We start from the raw sequence: 17,783 nt of genomic DNA on the forward strand, positions 1-17,783 counted from the left end.
CTTTGCAGACCTGCTGGAAAGACTGTCAGCTGTGAGTGGGTGCACAAGCCAGAGACATTGTGATGCCTGTCAGCTGACAGTAATAGAGGTGGAGTTAGATGAGATATCAAGGATAAATTCTTTTTATCAGTGAGGTTCTAGAAGAGGAGAGAAAAATGAGCACTGCAGATCTGCCTGCAGGGGTCCCTGACCTTCACAGAGGACTCCATGCCACCTTTCTTTGAGCAAGTCTCTCCTTTCTCTTCTGTGTTTAGCAAATACAGAAGACAGAAGTTAAAGCAGCCAGTGATTAGTGAGAAGTGGTGCCAGAGTCCAGAGCTGGACCTGAAGGATCCTGTCCTCAGCAGTCTATTCTATTAAGTACAGACATGGCTGGAGAAGACAACTTGGGCAGGAGGGCTGAGGTGTGACCAGAGATGGTCCCAGAGATGAGAGGTGTAAAAGAAGGACCTCAGGCTCAGTAAAAAGCTGGTGATTGTTAAAAGTGCAGAGGTTGGGTCAAGCTGGACTTACCCTGATCAGCAGGAATTCAGGAGGAGATGTGAAGCTGAGACACTGAGGAGCAACCCAACGTGAGACCTTTTATAGGGCACCCGGTATTTTTCTCCCCGGAAACAAGATGAGGCCCCACTGGAGGGACTTGATTGTTCACCACCTCAAGCACTTTGCTAATTGGGGAGTTTTTACACTGCTGTTTTGACTCACGATATCAGGAGCAGATCAATATCCTGCCCTTCGGATCACCGTTCCTCTCCTTACTCCATCAAAATGTTAATTGCCCACCACGCCTGGTGTGGTTCACACCTAGGGATGGGGACATTTCTGGATGGTCTTGATGCCTTTGACTAAAACATTTCCCTGCTTCTTGTGAAGCAGCTGTGAGCCCAAGTTGGCAAGGCAAAAATGTTAGCGGATGGGAAGGTGGGGTGGTCACAAAGGGATTCAGAAAATAAAAAAGGACTTGAGTGATGAGGTAGGAAAAACGAGTGTGTTTGGGCAGCTTGGGAAAAAAAAGCAAATCTGGGTTGTGAGTGGGCGAAAGAAGCAAAGGGAATTAAAGATGCAGGTATGAGCACGTGATGGGGTGACAGAAGGTGAGCACAGAGCTTGGGGTTGGTCTGTGTGTGGGGTGTCCCAGAAACAAGGAGTGTGAGCATCCTCCACCAAGCCCTGGGGCCCAGTGTTGGCCCAGTGCCTCTGCTGGGGTGATGGTGGCTTACAAAAGGAGTTGAGCGGCTTCAGGGGTCTAAAGTTGTCACCATGTGCTTGGGGTTTAGAGGTGGGAGATGCTGATGTTGGACTTTGAAGCAAAGTGGTGCTGGATGTGTCTGTTTGGAATGATGGGAGTGGGCAAGAGCAGGGGGTGGTTGGGGGGTAGCACTAAGGAGAAAACTATTTCTGAGGAACTCAGCCAAGAAGCACTAAAAGGTGTGCTGCAATATTTCAAGTCAGTCCTTTCTTTTCCAAGTCAGAGATTTTTGACCCAAACAGAAGGAATTTCAAACTCCACAGGAGACAGTGAGCATCCCAGCAGGAAGCTCGGCAGGACAAAAGGTCTCCATCAGTGTCCTGGTCCCACAAGACTTATACCAAATATCTGCTCTTGGTCACCTTGATTACTTCTGCTGAGGAAAAATGTAGGGAGGAAAGTTTTGTCACTCTTGGAGCTCTTTCCTCCCTCTGTGCCTCCATCATCCCATGGACAATGGGTCTCCATTGATTTACCACTTGGCTTTGGGGAGAAAAGTGTCTTTCTGCTATGGAGCACACCAGGCCTGATCTCACCAAAGACTCTGGAGGCCACTGTAATATTAATAACAGCAGAGATGAAATGAAAATAAAATAAGTCAAGGAGATTCATTGCCAACCAACGGAGCTGAATCACTGAACGATTGGATACGTAAGGAAACCAGAATGTGTCTGGGGATATTTCGCAAACGTCAGAAGAAGAAAAATCCTTGTGAAACTATTATTCACGATTCCCTAATTACAGCCCAGCTGTCACATGGTTGGTGACAAACATGTTTATCGTCGATCTTGGCGACAGAGACACCCACCTGAGCATGGGCTGCTGGGAAGGATGCTCATGCACATCAGAGATCTGGACCTGTACCTTATTGACCCTAAAATGCTAAAAACTTTATCAACTTCTGCATTTGAGAATATGAAAGTCAGACTTTTTTTTTTTTCTTCATTAAAATGGAAAGTCCTGAAGCCTGTTTCAGAATTAAACTTGGAGCAGTTTCCCACTTTCATTAAAATGGATACAACTCGTCCCTGAGCCCCATATATCTCCTGCAGAGGTCCTAATCCTTGGGAGACGATTCCTTGTGCCTCTCAGTCCTATTCTGAGTGGATGACAGTTCTTTTATTTGGGTAATTTGTTGATTTTATGGAATTGTCCTAATACACGTTTCAGGAGATGGTTTGTTCCCCAGATGGTTTGGGTTCCAGGTGGCTTACAAATGCTCATGATTCTTCCATATGTTGGTTATTGTTTTTTTATTTAGGAAGGACATAAATAAAGCATAGAAAACCCCCAAGATCCTAGAAGGATCTGAAGGACAACCCAGGTACAAGTTCGTACCTCCAAATCCCTGACAGATGATTTAAAGTCAAAGGTCTCTTTTTTTTTTTTTTTTTTTTTTTTTTTTTTTGACAGGGATTGCTCATGTGAAATCTCTCTCATCAGATCCTTTTGACAAATCAGTGTCAAAATAGCTCAAGTAGAACAACTCCTGCCCTGCAATCTCCTCCAGCCTCCTCTTCCAATGCCCAGCAAGCTTTGGAAGGGATTTGAAAGTGGATTCAGATGCCTTTGCCACTGGCCCATCTTTGCTGAAATTGTTTTACCACGAATCTTTCTTTCCACGAAGGACCCTGATTCCTGCACAGAGTTGTGTGTATGGGGGGGTCACTGTACCACTGCATTGTCCATGGGGTGGGCATTTGGGCTGCTCTTGGGCTGGGCCACCCCACTGAACTCTGCTTGGGATGGGGACTGTGTGCCCTGCAGGGCATGACAGCATCAGCCTCTGCAGGTTTACTAGGATGAGGCTGGTGAGGAAGGTTTGCAGCAGTGTCAGGGCAGCCCCATGTGTCCAATTGTAGAACCTCCATCCCAGGTAGGGGCACCCTATGCCTGTTCTTAGCTCTTTTCCAGATGGTGCTCCAGGAGAAATCTCCATCCTAAATGCTGCAAAGCAGCTGACTCTGCAATGTGTCACATCCTGCAGGCTGGGCCAGGCAGGACACTGGGAGATGGAGACAATGGAAGCTCTCACCTGGGCTGGGTGAGGTGCAAGGAGCCACCTGGGACATGATGCTCTGAGTCACTGGCTCCATGTCCCTGCTTTGCTGCAACAATCCTCCACGGTGGTTCCAAACCCTAAATCTTTCAAGGAGTTTGGGGTTTTTCATTCCATTAGAGATGCTGAGTCCAGCCAAGTGCCCCCTTGGTGCCTACAAACCTGTTTCTAATTTCCATTTGATGTGTATTCCTGGCCAGGTGGTTCCCATTTCTCTCTGGGTCAAAGTCCTCAGTTTTGAAAGGTCTCACCCACACCAGGTCTTTCCCAACATTTCCCAACCCTCAGGGCAGCACTGGGCATCACCAAGCACCAGCTGCTGAAGGTCCTGCAGGAACTGTTCCCCTAGGGGGGAGAAAAGATCTCTGATGGTCTAATGGACCATAGAGCAGTGTCCCTCTCACCACCTTTGTTATCCCCTCTTGTTCTGCTGTTCCTGTTCCTGAATTCTCTCCCTGACTTTTTTCCCTAGGGCTGATTTTGGATGTTTCTGCTACAAATCAAACTGCACCCATTTTCTCTTTGGTGAATGAAAGGCTGTGCCAAGCAGATCCTCTTGGTTTTACCTCTCTAATGAAGTGTGTGTCTGTGTGGGTTTTTTAAACGTTAATATGTTAGTATATAATTGCTGGTTGCATAAAGAATCCATGATGAGAAATGTTCCTTCTTAAGGAGGAAGTTGTCTGGAGAAGGAATAAGAAGACAGCGGGTTGAAGCAACCAGCAACCTGGATGTGAGGGTGAATGGGGACGCTGCAAACCCCAGGCTTGGCCACAAGAAGGAACCGAAGCAATTCGGAGGGATGAAGTGGAAAACAATGATGCAGAGGGGTTATGAATCATAATTTTTTATTGCCACCACATCTGCTGTGAAATAAGGAGGTGAGCAGCACTAAATATTTCACAGAGATAGTGGGTTACACCTTCAAAGCTCATTACAAGCAAAATGACAGGAAAAGTGGAGGTCTGTGAGCACCCTGGGGCATGCTGACCACCCAGGAGACATTGCAAGAGTGAGAAGTTTCTCTCATTCATCCCCATTCCTTGTGTCCTCTACTTTATCTTCCGGGCTGGCATTTTGCAGACTTGCTTTTGCTGCTGGCTTGGGATGGACACAGGCATGTGGCCCTGCTGTATTGGAGGGGGACAGGTCTGGACTGGAGGGGGACAGGTCTGGACAGGAGGAGGACAGGTCTGGACTGGAATGGGACAGATCTGGACTGGAGGAGGACACTTCTGAATTGGAGGGGGACACTTCTGCATTGGAGGGGAACACTTCTGCATTGGAGGGGGACACTTCTGCATTGGAGGGGGACACTTCTGCACTGGAGGGCACTTCTGCATTGGGGGGGGGCACTTCTGCATTGGGGGGGGACACTTCTGCATTGGGGGGGGACACTTCTGCATTGGAGGGGGACAGGTCTGCACTGGAGGACACTTCTGCATTGGGGGGGGACACTTCTGCATTGGGGGGGGACACTTCTGCATTGGAGGGGGACAGGTCTGCACTGGGCAGCACTGTGCTGGCTTGCATGGCTTCTCCCCCTGGTACCCTGATCCGTGGCAGGTCTCAGAGCAGACAGACCTCCCATAGCCCTGGCACCCCCCCGATGACCCACAGCTGTACGTGGGTCTCCTGACACAGCTTGAACCACCCCCATGGCATGAACCTGAGGAGGAGCCATGGCATCTCTCGGAGCAGACGGACCTCCCGTAGCCTTGGCATCCGCCTGATGACCCGTAGCTGTACGTGGGTCTCCTGACACAGCTCGAGCCCCCACAGCCCTGGCAGGAATCAGCTGCAGTGTTGCCCTGGCACCTCTCGGAGCAGACTGAGCCCCGGTAGCAGTAGTGGCGGTAGTCGTGTCCTCTCATGCCTTCAACACCTTCCCCATCACAGCCCGAGGAGCAGCAGGTGGTGTAGCCGTAGCGGAAGGGAGTGCGTCGGGTGTCCAGCCATGAGCCCGAGGGATCGTACCAGGTTGAGTTCAAGTTGAAGTATGATTCTCTCCCAGAAGAGCATATCATGTTTGAATGAGAGGGAAAAACCTGAAAAGCACACAGCCAGACAGATTTGCATTGCCATCTCCTCTCTTTTCATGGGATTTCACAGAATCAGCTGGGTCAGGAAGGACCTCTGAGATCATCAAGTCCAATTCTTAATCCACTACCACTGTGGTTTCCAGACCATGGCACTGAGTGGCACATCAGTCTCTTTTTATAAACTTCCAGGGATGGAGAATCCACCACCTCTCTGGGCAGCCCATTCCAATGCCTGATCACTCTCTCTGTAAAGAATTTTTTCCTAATATCCAACCTAAGCTTTTCCCAGAGAGCTGAGTTATTGAGCCATTCATGAGCCAGCTTTGCTAATCCCAGAAGCCTGGATGTAAAAGAAATCCTTGCAGTTGCCCAACACTTGTCACATTACATCCAAACCTTCTTTCTGACCTCATGGCTGATTTTTTTTCCCCCTCCAAAATCAGAAACAACCAGAAGGAACTGTTGTAAATCCCATCCCCAAGCCCCCCAGTACCTCCTCTCTTGGCTTGGCCCACCCTCCTCTAACCCTTGTCTGGTAGAACATGGTCTGAAGGACATCCCAAGTCCATGACCTCCCGAATCCAGAATCCCCATCTAAAAATCAACCTGGCTGCTCCAGGATGTGTCTTACCTAATTCCTGAGGGAAGGCAAATGCTTATCAGGAGAGCAGAGTGTGAGAGGCAAAAGGACAGAGACCTTTTATAGGCTTCCAAGTCTTCCCCTTGTAAATGAAGCATGCTGCAGGAACGAGAAGTGAATTATTTATTCACAAAACATCTCCTCCATTTGGATGCTGTTCCCAGTGCTTGGCATGGTCTGCTTGACTCATGATTCCTGATAAGCATCTTTTAATTATCATGTAGTTACTGAGAGGTGCACATAAAGGGCTGGCACTGTTCAAGTCACACCTGGACTATATGAGGCAGGTAATAAAAGGACTTATTCACCATCTCCAGAGAGGTCCGAGGACACTGAGTGGCAACTAATGGGTGACCTATGAGTCAGGAGTCATGATGTGAACAGCTCTAATGTCCTGGTCTTCCTCTCCTGCTACCCGTGAGGAGCATTGCCAGGTGTCTGAAGCACAAGCAGGTGATTGGGAAGAGCCAGCTCAGAGTCACAAAGAGCAAATTGTGTTGATGGGTTTTGGTGATGAAATGACTGGCTCTGGGGCTGCTGGAGTGATCTGGATGGTGCTACCTCAGATTTTGCATGGCTTTTGGCACAGCTGCCCATGGCAGCCTTTTAGTTCAACTGGTATCCAGGACTGGATGGTTAAGTACATGGTGGGTGAAGAACTGGCTGATACTGGTGCTGTTTAATGTCTTTGTTAGTGTCCTGAATAAAGGGGTGGACTTGGCAAATCTCCTTGTAGCACTGAAAAGGGGTGAGGGGAGGAAGCAGCTCAAAGATGGGACATGGGCAGGCTGGGATGCTCCAGAGGCTGGGATGGACTAATTGGGGTGGGAGGACTGGGGCAGCTTGGAAGAAAAGCTGGACCAAAGGTGATCTGGAAGCACTGGCATGAGGACTAAGCTGGGCCTTGGTCTGTGGGCTCTGAGCCAGTCCTTGGTCACCATGCAGGGACACAGCCTGGGAACTGGCTTCAGTGAGAAGAAGCTGGGAAGAAAACAGCTGATAAAATAAGGAATTTCTGAGGTTAGAGTTCATGTGTAAATGGTTCTTCATTTGGTTAAAATGAGAGGTGAGAAAAAAAAATGTGGTTTTCTGAGTTAAGAAATCCAGAGTGAATTTCTTGTTTTCTTTTGGCTTTTCCTTGCCGGTGCCTGGGAGGACGCAGCAGGGCAAAGAAACAACAAAATCCATTTTAACTCTACTACTGGGAGGCTTTTCTGCTCCAAACAAGAGAGAAGCAGCACATTAGCAGCGTGGCTGTGGTGGGGAGCTGCGGGGGAAGAGCTTGGCCTGCATCTTCCCAGGGAGTGAAAGGCATTCCTGGCATGTGGAGCCACACCTCACGTGCTGGGACACCCACTTATTATTCCTGATTAACATTTAGGTGATGGATGGATGGGTGGCCTCCTGCTGCAGTGTTGCTCTCTAGCTAATAGGGGAGGGGATGGCACACGTTAGAGAGCAAACTGTACCTAGATGACCTCCATCCATTGGTCCTGTGGTGGGTAACCAGAGTAGAGAGGGTTTTACAGCTGTCTGATGGAGCTCAGCCTGGTGAAACTCTTAGGGACAGAGCTATCTTCCTGTGTCAACTCTGATTTTGATTGTAAGTGTACAAGTTTCCTTGTGAGAATTTTAAGTGGCTTTGAATGGCTTCTTGCTGGGGATATGTTTGGGGATAAATAACAAGGAATCAAGTGTCAACTAAGTTTTTTTAAACTTTATTCTTGAATACACAGGGAGACAATAAAATTGCAGGAGTTCCTGATGCTCCTTCAGTCACGATGTGTATTTTTCCTCAGTACAGTCCTGTCTCTGGTTTTCAGCAACCTTGGAATCACAGTTTTCTGAGCCCATGGAGAAGGTGAATCCATGATTCAGTTTCTCCATCCCCAGGCTGCTGACCTCCTCCAGAGAGTCTGTTCTGCCCTGATAAAGAGCCAAGTGTGGTTTTAATGATTAAGTCCTCTTCCCTGTTGGTGGAGGACATTTGGAATTTAAAGTGCTGGGGTAAAGCAAGGGTCTGAAGACCCTAAATCCAGTGTGCAAAGAATCAGAGAATGGTTTGGGCTGGATGGCACCTCAAAGCTCATCCAGTCCCACCCCTTGCCATGGGCAGGGACACCTCCCACCAACCCAGGTTGCTCCAAGCCCCATCCAACACGGCACTTCAACACTTCCAGGAATGGGCAAGCCAGAGCTTTTTGGGGCAACCTGGGTCTCACCACCTTCGGAGTGAAGGATTTCTTCCCAATGTCCATCCTAAGAGCAGCAAGAAGCCATCAGCCCCAGCGTTGCATCAGAGGTCTGAGCGTCGGTGAGGAGCAAAGCGTCCCCCACGGGGAAGGGTCCCAGAGCTTATTTCTTCTGTAGACAGGGTGGCAAGAGAGTCACCTTCTGCTTCTGCTGCTGCTGGCTGGGACACACTGGTGGGGGCAGAGGGACAGGGCAGCGGTGCTGGATGGGGTGTGGGTGGCAATGGATGCAGGGACAGCGATGCTGCCGTGGCAGGGGGTGCAGGATGATGGGGGGACAGGAGGGCTCCTCCTCGGGGCACTGCTCCACTCGCCGCCGGGGTTTGTTGCAGCTCTCAGGCTCCTCGCAGTGGAAGGGGGGCCGGTACTGCTGCAGAGGTCTCCGGTGGATTTTTACAGGTGGGGGACAGGGAGGTGGCACCGGGCTCACCTCCACCCGCCGTCGGGGCTTGCCGGAATCGCAGCTTTGCTGTGGGGGGCAGCAGGTCCGGACCGGGCATGGCTCCAGGGGTTGGCAACCTTGCGGCTCACTCTGGCAGGAGCCCTCGATGTCCCGGCTGAGGCTACCGTGGTCATGGCAAGGGGACAGGTCCGTGGTGCACACGGGGTTGTCGTGGCAGCCTCCCGTGGAACTCTGCCACGTCCAGCCCTGCTCGCTGCAGATGGGGCTGTCGGGGTACGAGTCCTGCCCGCAGTCGTCTTTAAGGTAACGCATCCTGTGGCAGAGATGCTCAAGCCCTCGGGGATAAACAGTCTAGGGAAAAAGAAACAAACCAAACCACTGTTGTTTTTTTCTTTTCTTTGTTTTTTTTCTTTTGTATTTTTTTGTTTTTTTTCTTTGTTTTTTTCTTTTCTATTTGTTTCTCCCCCCCCCCCCCCCTTTTTTTTTTCCTTTCCCTTTTTTACGAAAGAAAAAAACCAAACCAAAACAAAACCAAAACAAACCCGAAGAATCCAAGACAGCTGAAAAAAATCCGACTCACCCTGTGACCGGTGACAGAAAGGCTGAGCAGAGTCTGAGTCCTGGGGACAACGCTGCTGCTGAAAGCTTTTATATGTGGCCGAGGTCCCTTGAGAGTGAGGCATGCCATGGGAATTAATAGCTGAGCACTGAGTGCCACTTCTTTATGGATATTTTTCCTGGCAGTTGCTACTGGATTAATCAGCCACAATTAGCATCTCCCTTGTTGTAATGGCAGCTTAGCTCTTTGTATATGCAGTGGCCATTATCTAATTAGTTCTTCCACTGGTCATGTTTGAATACGCTGCTACCTAATGTTAGTCAGCAGGGATCCTGGGATAAGGATACCTGGAATACCGGGATGCTGAGTGATGTGCAGTGGGAAAACCTCAAAAAGGTCCAAGAGTCTCGGTGTGCAGTCCCATAGAATAGTTTTGGTTGGAATAAAGCTTTAAAATCATCGAGTCCAACCATTGACCTAACCAACTGTGTCCAGGAACCCAAGGACTCATGCCTTGAAAAAGGGTGTTGGTGCAGAGCTATGCAAATTGCTGATAGTTTTTAGGGTGTGAAAGAAAGCAGACTAAAATCTACCATGGAAAACAAACAAGCTTCCTGCCAAAACAAAGAACTCCTTTTTTTTTTTTCTTTTTAAATTATTATTATTTTTAAATATTCTCTTTTCAATGAAAACCAATTGATTTTTCAAATCTACATCAGCTTCACAACACCTTGACTAAACCTGAACCAGGAATTTTCTTGATGTGCTCCAGTTCTCCCCAAACTGCTCCCTGGGTGTTTCACCCACAACTGGAAATTCAGACTGATGATTGGCAGAGGTGAGATGATTTTATTGCCTCCTCATGTCCTGCTTTGTACCATGGTCTGGGAGCACCCTGGGATGGAACAGGAGCTACACTCAGTTATCATTTCTACTTGAATATAATTAGCAGTGGGAAAACTTCATCGTGTTTTAATTAACGTTTTCCTTTTAAGATGACCTTTCTTCATGTGGTATCCCATCACCAAAGTTGCAGAAGGTATCTAAAAATGTGAGGAAAGCAGAATTAATTCTTTAAAAATTACATTTTCTGCTGAATGAACTCATCTTCTATCACTGGAAATGTTATCACAGCAGATGGGGCTGTGGGATGGATCTTGTTTGTCAGAGAAGCTCTGTGATACCTGGATACGATACTCATCACCTTCCAGAGCACAGAGAAACCCCTTGGCCAGAAAAATAATGAGGGAAACATGAGTGGCATCTGGATTGTGTGTAGCATGGATAGCTGGAAGAGGTAATCTCGGTCTAGCAGATCCCTTTGGGATTCCCTGTGTCAGATGGGGGAGGCAAATCCTGAAGAATTAATGAATGTATGAATTAATGAATATATTCCCTTCCAAATGAGGAGGACCTCAGTCAAGTGAGTGAATCCATCCCCAAAGACCCTTCTCTTCACTACAAAGCTGGATGGGGGACACCACAGTGAGTGCTGACCTCATGAAGCAACAATTTCAGGCTTCATCAAGCACCAAGTCCATCTTTCTGACATTTCTGCTTTGACTCATTTTCCTCATAGCTGCTCCACGTTGCATTTTTGTGGATGGTCAAGGCACGTTTTAACTACCAGGAAAATAGCTCTCACAGCAGTCCCCGGGGCTGTCAGAGCCAGAGGTAATTTCCATGTGCTCACTCCATGGTAGAGCCTCCTTGAGAGATGCTCAGAGCTTTGTCCCGTGGCCTTTGAGTTTGAATCACTGCGAAAAGCATGTGCAGAATTCAGGGGTGTGACTCCTGGGTGCGTGCTTGGACCTGATGACTTTGCTGCTGTTGAGATAATTTATTCTTTTGCTACAGGAAAAATGTAATTGCCTTGCAGGAAGCCACAGGACTTGCATGTAAGGACAGCAAAACCTCTTGGTATCTTCTAAAGATAATAAGGATTTATAACTTATTTGCAAGATTATGTTGGTTTTGGACTCTTTTTCACATGAGAAGAGATGTTTCGGATTTTTTTTTTTCCTGAGGTCTTTTCAAGCTATGAAGTGCAAATGTTTGAATTCTGAATCTCATCTTTTCAAATCTGCCACATTTTAAGAGCATTCCAGATGAAATCAGATAATATTTCTGCACCAATGACTCCCTCCCTCTCTGGACTGTGCAGACCACCCTGCTGGTCTATTTAATCTTAGTGACAAGCTTTCAAACCTTTTAAGCATCCTGCTTGAAAGCTCAGCAAGATTTCCAGTGACAAAAAAGACCTTCAGCTCTGGTGTTGGGACCATCCAGATGCTTCAACTGCAGACTCTGTATCTTCAAAGTCATAAACAGGGGAAAGACAGCATGGAATTGCTTGGCCAAGAAGATATTTCTGTAGCTCAGATAATGCACTGATGCCAGCAAACACTCTTTTTCCCCAGATGAAAGACTGACCCAAGAAGTTTGCTGCAAATGTTGGGGTGTTGTCACCAGCAATGGGACAAATAGATGAAAAATTCATCATGTTCAGAAACTCAGCCAATGCTCAAGAAGTCCCAGAGCTAGAGTTTAAATGATAATGAATAAAAAAGATGAATGAATAAACATATCACAACAGTTTGCAGTGTCATAATTTATAACTTTTATTGTCTGTCATGACGAATTGGAGAGTGAAGAAAGAAAAGGGAGTAGGATATATTCATTAAACCACACACCGAGAGGAAAACTAACAGCAGGATTAATGCTGATAGGATAAGCACACGGATCAACGGGGAGGAGCTTCAAAGCACATCACATGCACTTCATGATTACAGGTGGACGAAGAAGAGAAGATCTACAGTCTCGAAGCAAAAGAGGAAGAACATTTAGGCTGGTATCCATATCCATATCCAACACCGCGTGAGCAGGGAGGGAAGCAGCAGGCAGCACAGGGGACTCAGTTGCCACCACAGCAGCCACCACCACAGCAGCCTCGTCTGTTATTGCTGCTGATGGTGTAGCAGCAGGACTGCATGGGCATGCAGCAGGGTCTGGGGCAGCAGTACTGCATGGGTGAGCAGCACGGTGTCTTGCAGCACTTGGGGCTGCTGTAGCAGCACACGGTGTACCTTCGGTTGTTGTTATTGCAGCATCCGCAACCTCCGGAGCCCATGGTGGTGTTGGGAGTAGTGTGGGCAAAGCTGGAAGGAACAGAGGGAGTCTGGCTGTGAATGGGAGCAGGATACTTGGGATGACAGAATGAATTCAAAGCTCTGCTGAGACTAAGTTCAGGAATTGAAGGAGCTGAACCTTCTGGCTTGTTTGTGGCAGATTTCGCTGTAACTCTTCTCTCGTTCTTTCTGTCTTTCTGTCTTTCTGTCTTTCTGTCTTTCTGTCTTTCTGTCTTTCTTTCTGTCTTTCTGCCTTTCTTTCTTTTCTTCCTTTCATTCTTTCTTTTCTTTCTCTTCTTTCTTTCTTTTCTTTCTCTTTTTTCTTCTCTTTCTTTTCTTTTCATGTAATCTTAGTACAACACATAGTTGTACCAAGGTATGTACCCCTTATGTCTTAGAACACAACACAATCCACATCATCCTCATTCTGGGCACTCCTAACACTCCTAACACATCCTCAGTGCCCATCATAGCCATCATCACAGCATGTTCTGCTGTACCCTCTCCATGCTTTAATGCTCCTATCTCGTCCCCATTAATTCATAGTACTGAGCTCGTAAAAACCCAACTTCAGCCAAGCCCTAGTCCAGAATCCAGTTACGTTTGGATACTGTTGTATCATAGCATTCTGTGAAAAGGAATATTCAGATATTCTCACTTACCTTGCTGAAAAGTGAGGAGAGGTGAAGGGAAGAGATGAGTGAATGAAGTGAGCTGGGCCAGGAGGCCTTTTATAGTCCCAGACACTGTCCTCCTGGAAGTGAGACAGCCATTGACCATTCAGACATCCCTATTTACTAACCCAAACCCATACTTTTTACCTATACGTGTCTCCTGGTATTTACTGTTTGCCTCATTATTTGCAATCACCACCTTTGCTCTGCCTCGTAATTGTTTAGCCTGCAGATAATCAAAGGGCTCCTGTGAATACTGATGAATTTGTCCTCTCTGCAACCATGCAAGGGAGACAAAAAATGTTTCCTCGTATCTGCTTGACAAATGCAAAGCGAGGTGGCCGAAGATGCTAAGGATCTTACTCAGCAGCGGCCAATGCTGAATCAGTGTAAGAGCCAAAACTAAACTCTTGGGTTGTGTCTTTTGGACACGTGATGGGCTGTTTCATCGGGCTGATGTTTGAAACAAATATTTGAATAATGTCCTGTAAATGTTCTCAGTGACAGGACACGCGTGTGCAGGGGGAAAAAGAAGTCCGAGTGCTTGGGATGTTCCGGGACTGAATTTACCTCTTGGGCCTCTGTCACCTGCCCGTGACTCCATGCCAGATCATCGTGCTCTCATGCATGTTAAGAGCATCTTTATGATGTTTAAAGCCATCTTTGGCTTTTGACTTGCCTAAATTTTTGTGAATCCTCCAATCTGTGGGGGGGGGGTGTTATGTTTGCACTTGGGCATCACTAGCGGAGGGCGGACAAAAATGCTTCAAGTCCTGCTGGGTTGGGCTGGAACCAAACTTTCCTCAGAACGTTTTCTACAACTCTGAATTGAATTGGCTTCATCTTGGTACATTTTACATTAAAAAGAACAAGTTAAGGGGCAGCAGTTTGTGCAAGTGGCAACTCAAGGAGGCAAGGTCCTGGGCATGATGCATTGCAAACCAACTTGTCCTTCCTACAACCTCCCTTGCACCCAGCTAAAGTTCTAGTGCATGCTGGAGCCTCAGCACTGTGTGAGACCATCCATGCCCAGATCCTTGGTAGGGAAAGAGAGGAGGGTTTAGAGTTGGAGATGATGCAGGTAAATGGAAGAGCCTGTTTGGATTGAGATGGTGAGAGGAGGAATGAGATGAAAGAGATATGACAAGCAGAGAAAATTTATCCTAACTGTGGTCATGGAGCTCTGTGGGAGGCAGGGACTCAGAAGTGATGCAGAAGAGATATTGTTGAGGTGGAACCAGTTTCTGGGAGGGAAGGAGGAAGGAAGGTCAAAGTAAGGCAGAGCCTTGGGCAGCTGAGCCAGGGTGGATGAAGACTTAGTCAATGCCAGCCACTGCCTCCCATGCACTTTGCTGTGGGATTGAATGCTGGCACTGGGAAGGAATATTTTTTCTGCAGTCTAAAATTGCAGCTCTCGGTTGGAGACCTCGCCACATTATCCTGAGAGGAGTGCTGCCTAATGATGGGATGGCTAAGCCTGCCTGGCCAGTTCCCTGCCTCCTGTCTGACACTCTCCAGGATCCCTGGGGTGCTCTGAAGAGAGCTGCTCCTGGATGAACAGCCCTGACAATCCTTGCAAGGGCCTTAATTTGCTCCCTGCACAGTGCAAGGGGGACCAGATTGTGATTTTTGTACTGCTTCACCCTTGCAGAAAATGCAGGCAGCTCCTTTCCAGACTTTGCTGGAATTACAGTAATTCCTTGAGCAAAATATTAGAGAATTAACACAACTTCTCCAGGTAGGGTAGAAGAACATGCATGGCATTTTCTTTCCAACAGGTCCCCTCTGTGGAGGCAGATGCCTGCTTGGCCATGAGAACTGCTTAATTTACAAGGAATTAATGTGGCAGGAGCACACACTTCACTTCTGTCTCCAGAGGGAAAGATCTCATTGGCAGATCCTGCAACTGCAAGAAGTGATGGCTTAGGTGGCCATTTCCCACCTGTGATGGTGGTGACCAGACATTTGTGTAACTTAGATGTTCCAGTGGTCTTTGGTGAGAGGGCTGTGGATCTTTATGCAAAGAAGAGACTGAGTTGTTCTAGAAGAGAGCCAGTAAAGGGCATTAGACACAGAAGGACTGTGGTGCAGATCTTCTGTGCTATGTTTTGGTACAGCTCTTATTGACCCAGTCCTTCAAGACCCTGGTGGTTCCTCACCATTTGCTCTAACACCTTAGCTCAATGCTAACCCAGGCATTTAGTGGAGGCAAGACCTCCATCTCATCAATGTGAAACTATTCATAGGGAATGTCTGTAGGTTCTGAAGTAGACCTCGAGCTCGTTGAAATACAAGGAGCTTTCTCAGTTGGGATGATGTGCCTGTGTCAAACTGTTTCAGGAGAAATCTACATCCTACAAGCTTATGTATTATTTTCTTTCCATTTCTTTGTAATTTTACAGTGAGAGGAGAAAAACTGCTTGCAGAGGTGCCAGGCACTCAGCTGGTGTTTGGACAGACCCCTGCAGAAGCTGAGAGCTTCATCAGGGATGTGTTGATTTTATTTGTGAAGGCAAAATCCCCCAGCTGATACCTTTTAGACAGGCTCATCCCAGCACTGGAAGAAGACACAACGAAAGTGTAATAGATGCCATGATGGACTCTGGATGCTCCAGCTAGCAAACAGAAAATCACCAGGAATTCTGTAGGGTTATGCATTAGACATTTTATTGTATTTTTTTTTCCCAGACAGATTGAATCAAAGCAGCGATGAAAAGAATTAAACACCCATCACACCAGGAGGAAAATGAACAGCAGGACTAATGCTTACAAAGAAAACAATCACACAGATCAGCGGAGGGGAACTTCAAGGCACATCACAAGCATTCAGAGCCTAAAGGCAGGCAAAGAAGAGAAGATCTAGAGTCTCTAAGCAAAAGACAAAGAACATTTAGGCTGGTATCCATATCCGTATCCAACACTGCGTGAGCCGGGAGGGAAGCAGCAGGCAGCACAGGGGACTCAGTTGCCACCACAGCAGCCACCACCACAGCAGCCTCGTCTGTTGTTGCTGCTGATGGTGTAGCAGCAGGACTGCATGGGCATGCAGCAGGGACTGGGGCAGCAGTACTGCATGGGTGAGCAGCACGGTGTCTTGCAGCACTTGGGGCTGCTGTAGCAGCACACGGTGTACCTTCGGTTGTTGTTATTGCAGCATCCGCAACCTCCGGAGCCCATGGTGGTGTTGGGAGTAGTGTGGGCAAACCTGGAAGGAACAGAGAGAGCCTCTTGGTTTCTTTTACTCTGCATGAATTTCCTGGTTGTTTCTGGAATTTTAAGCATAATCCTTCCAGAATCTACCCCAAAGTAGCTGGGGAAGTCTCCACTGTCCAGAATCCCATGAAATCCTGTCCCTGAGGTCTCCACATTTTTGCATTGGCCACCACTGACTAGCACTGGTTCTATTAGAAAGAAGCCACCTAGGTGGATCCCAAAGCCAACCTCTCAAAATCAATCCCAAACTGGACAGTAGAGGAAACCATGGATGGCTTACTACAAGAAGCACCCAAAAGGATGGTAGAATGCAAAAGAAAAGGCAAGCAGTAAGCTCAGACTTACCCTGTTGACCAGTGAGGACAAATGAAGAGAAGTCAAGTGGTGTGAATGAAGACCACTGGGATGGGGAGCCTTTTATATGGTTCAAAGCCACCCCCCCTGGAAATGAGGCATTCTTTGACAATTCTGACCTCACTGTGTATCACCCAATCTGTGCCTCTCACATGTTTTCCGGTATTTAATCTTTACCTCTTTCAGTTTGCTCACCACCTCAAATGGGCACCCTAATTAGTTGCATAGACAAACAAGAGGTGCAAATTTTCTAATGAATTTGCATTAATGAGAAGCAGATGTGGCTGCAAGGGTTTCCTCTCCAATTCCTGAGGTGTGACCTTGAGACAGAGACACTTAACAATGTGCCTGGGGCTGGAGAGTACTGAAACCGTGGGGGAACCAGGCCTGGAACTCAAGGATGTCACCTCTCACATGTCCCCTCTGTGCTTGGATGGGCTTTTTTGGGGGGCCAGTGGAAATTATTGGTTAATATCAAATTTTCCTGCCTTTGAGAGATGGCTGCATGCTAAGCATGAGAGTTTCTTCTTTCTTGTTCTGGGGTCTCCCTCCACGGTGCTTACACCCCCTGCTTTTTGTTTCTGTTTAACTATTAAGATTTTTTTTTTATTTTCATCCGTGAAAGGGATGAATTAAATCTAAAGTAATCAGCTTTCAGAGCAGCAGTGCACACATGTGAGTGTTTCTCTGTGTTGTTTCCATACTGTCCATTTTCTGAGATTATTGCCAAGCTCTGTGAGAAGACACCTCGTGTATGGTGGCATTCGTGATGATCCCATCTGAGTGTCTCACACTATGTGATTCTGTGTCACTTCAGGCAAGCATGAGGTTCAAGATTGGAAACCCAACCCTGAGTGCCCTTCTCCATGCTGTTCTGCTCTACCTAAGGAGCCCAACTAGTATCTCACAGATGATCTGAGAATCAAGCACCCAATTGGACTTTTCCAGCATTTGCTTTTAGTCCTTTTGGCTGCAGAGTGCTCAGGGCAATGCTGCTGTGCATGCAAAACTTGACTGATCATTCAAGAGGGAATGGATGAGATGGATGGAGTCAACATGGAGAGTATGAAACAGGATTGGGGATGAGGGAAGGAATTGTGGCCATGTGCAGAGCCAAAACAGATACAAGTGAGAAGAAGGAGGTGTTGATGGAATTTGCATCTGGTGAGAGGGGGCAGCAATATAAGATGAGAGTCTCAAGATGCTGAGG

The 17,783-nt window shown here is 47.4% G+C and overlaps 1 protein-coding gene across 1 annotated transcript; it reads right to left on the bottom strand.

The window, feature by feature from the left end:
- Positions 1 to 8,345: 8,345 nt before the first annotated feature.
- Positions 8,346 to 8,957, bottom strand: LOC115599633 (keratinocyte proline-rich protein-like). The gene has a single exon (XM_030464951.1). The coding sequence runs from the start codon at positions 8,955 to 8,957 to the stop codon at positions 8,346 to 8,348; it is 612 nt and encodes a 203-aa protein (XP_030320811.1).
- Positions 8,958 to 17,783: the final 8,826 nt, after the last annotated feature.

This window comes from Calypte anna, chromosome 25 (assembly GCF_003957555.1).
Source record: "Calypte anna isolate BGI_N300 chromosome 25, bCalAnn1_v1.p, whole genome shotgun sequence".
Lineage (NCBI taxonomy): Eukaryota > Metazoa > Chordata > Aves > Apodiformes > Trochilidae > Calypte > Calypte anna.

Coding starts and splice junctions, on each gene's coding strand:
- LOC115599633 (XM_030464951.1), bottom strand. CDS start 8,957: ATGCGTTACCTTAAAGACGACTGCGGGCAGGACTCGTACCCCGACAGC.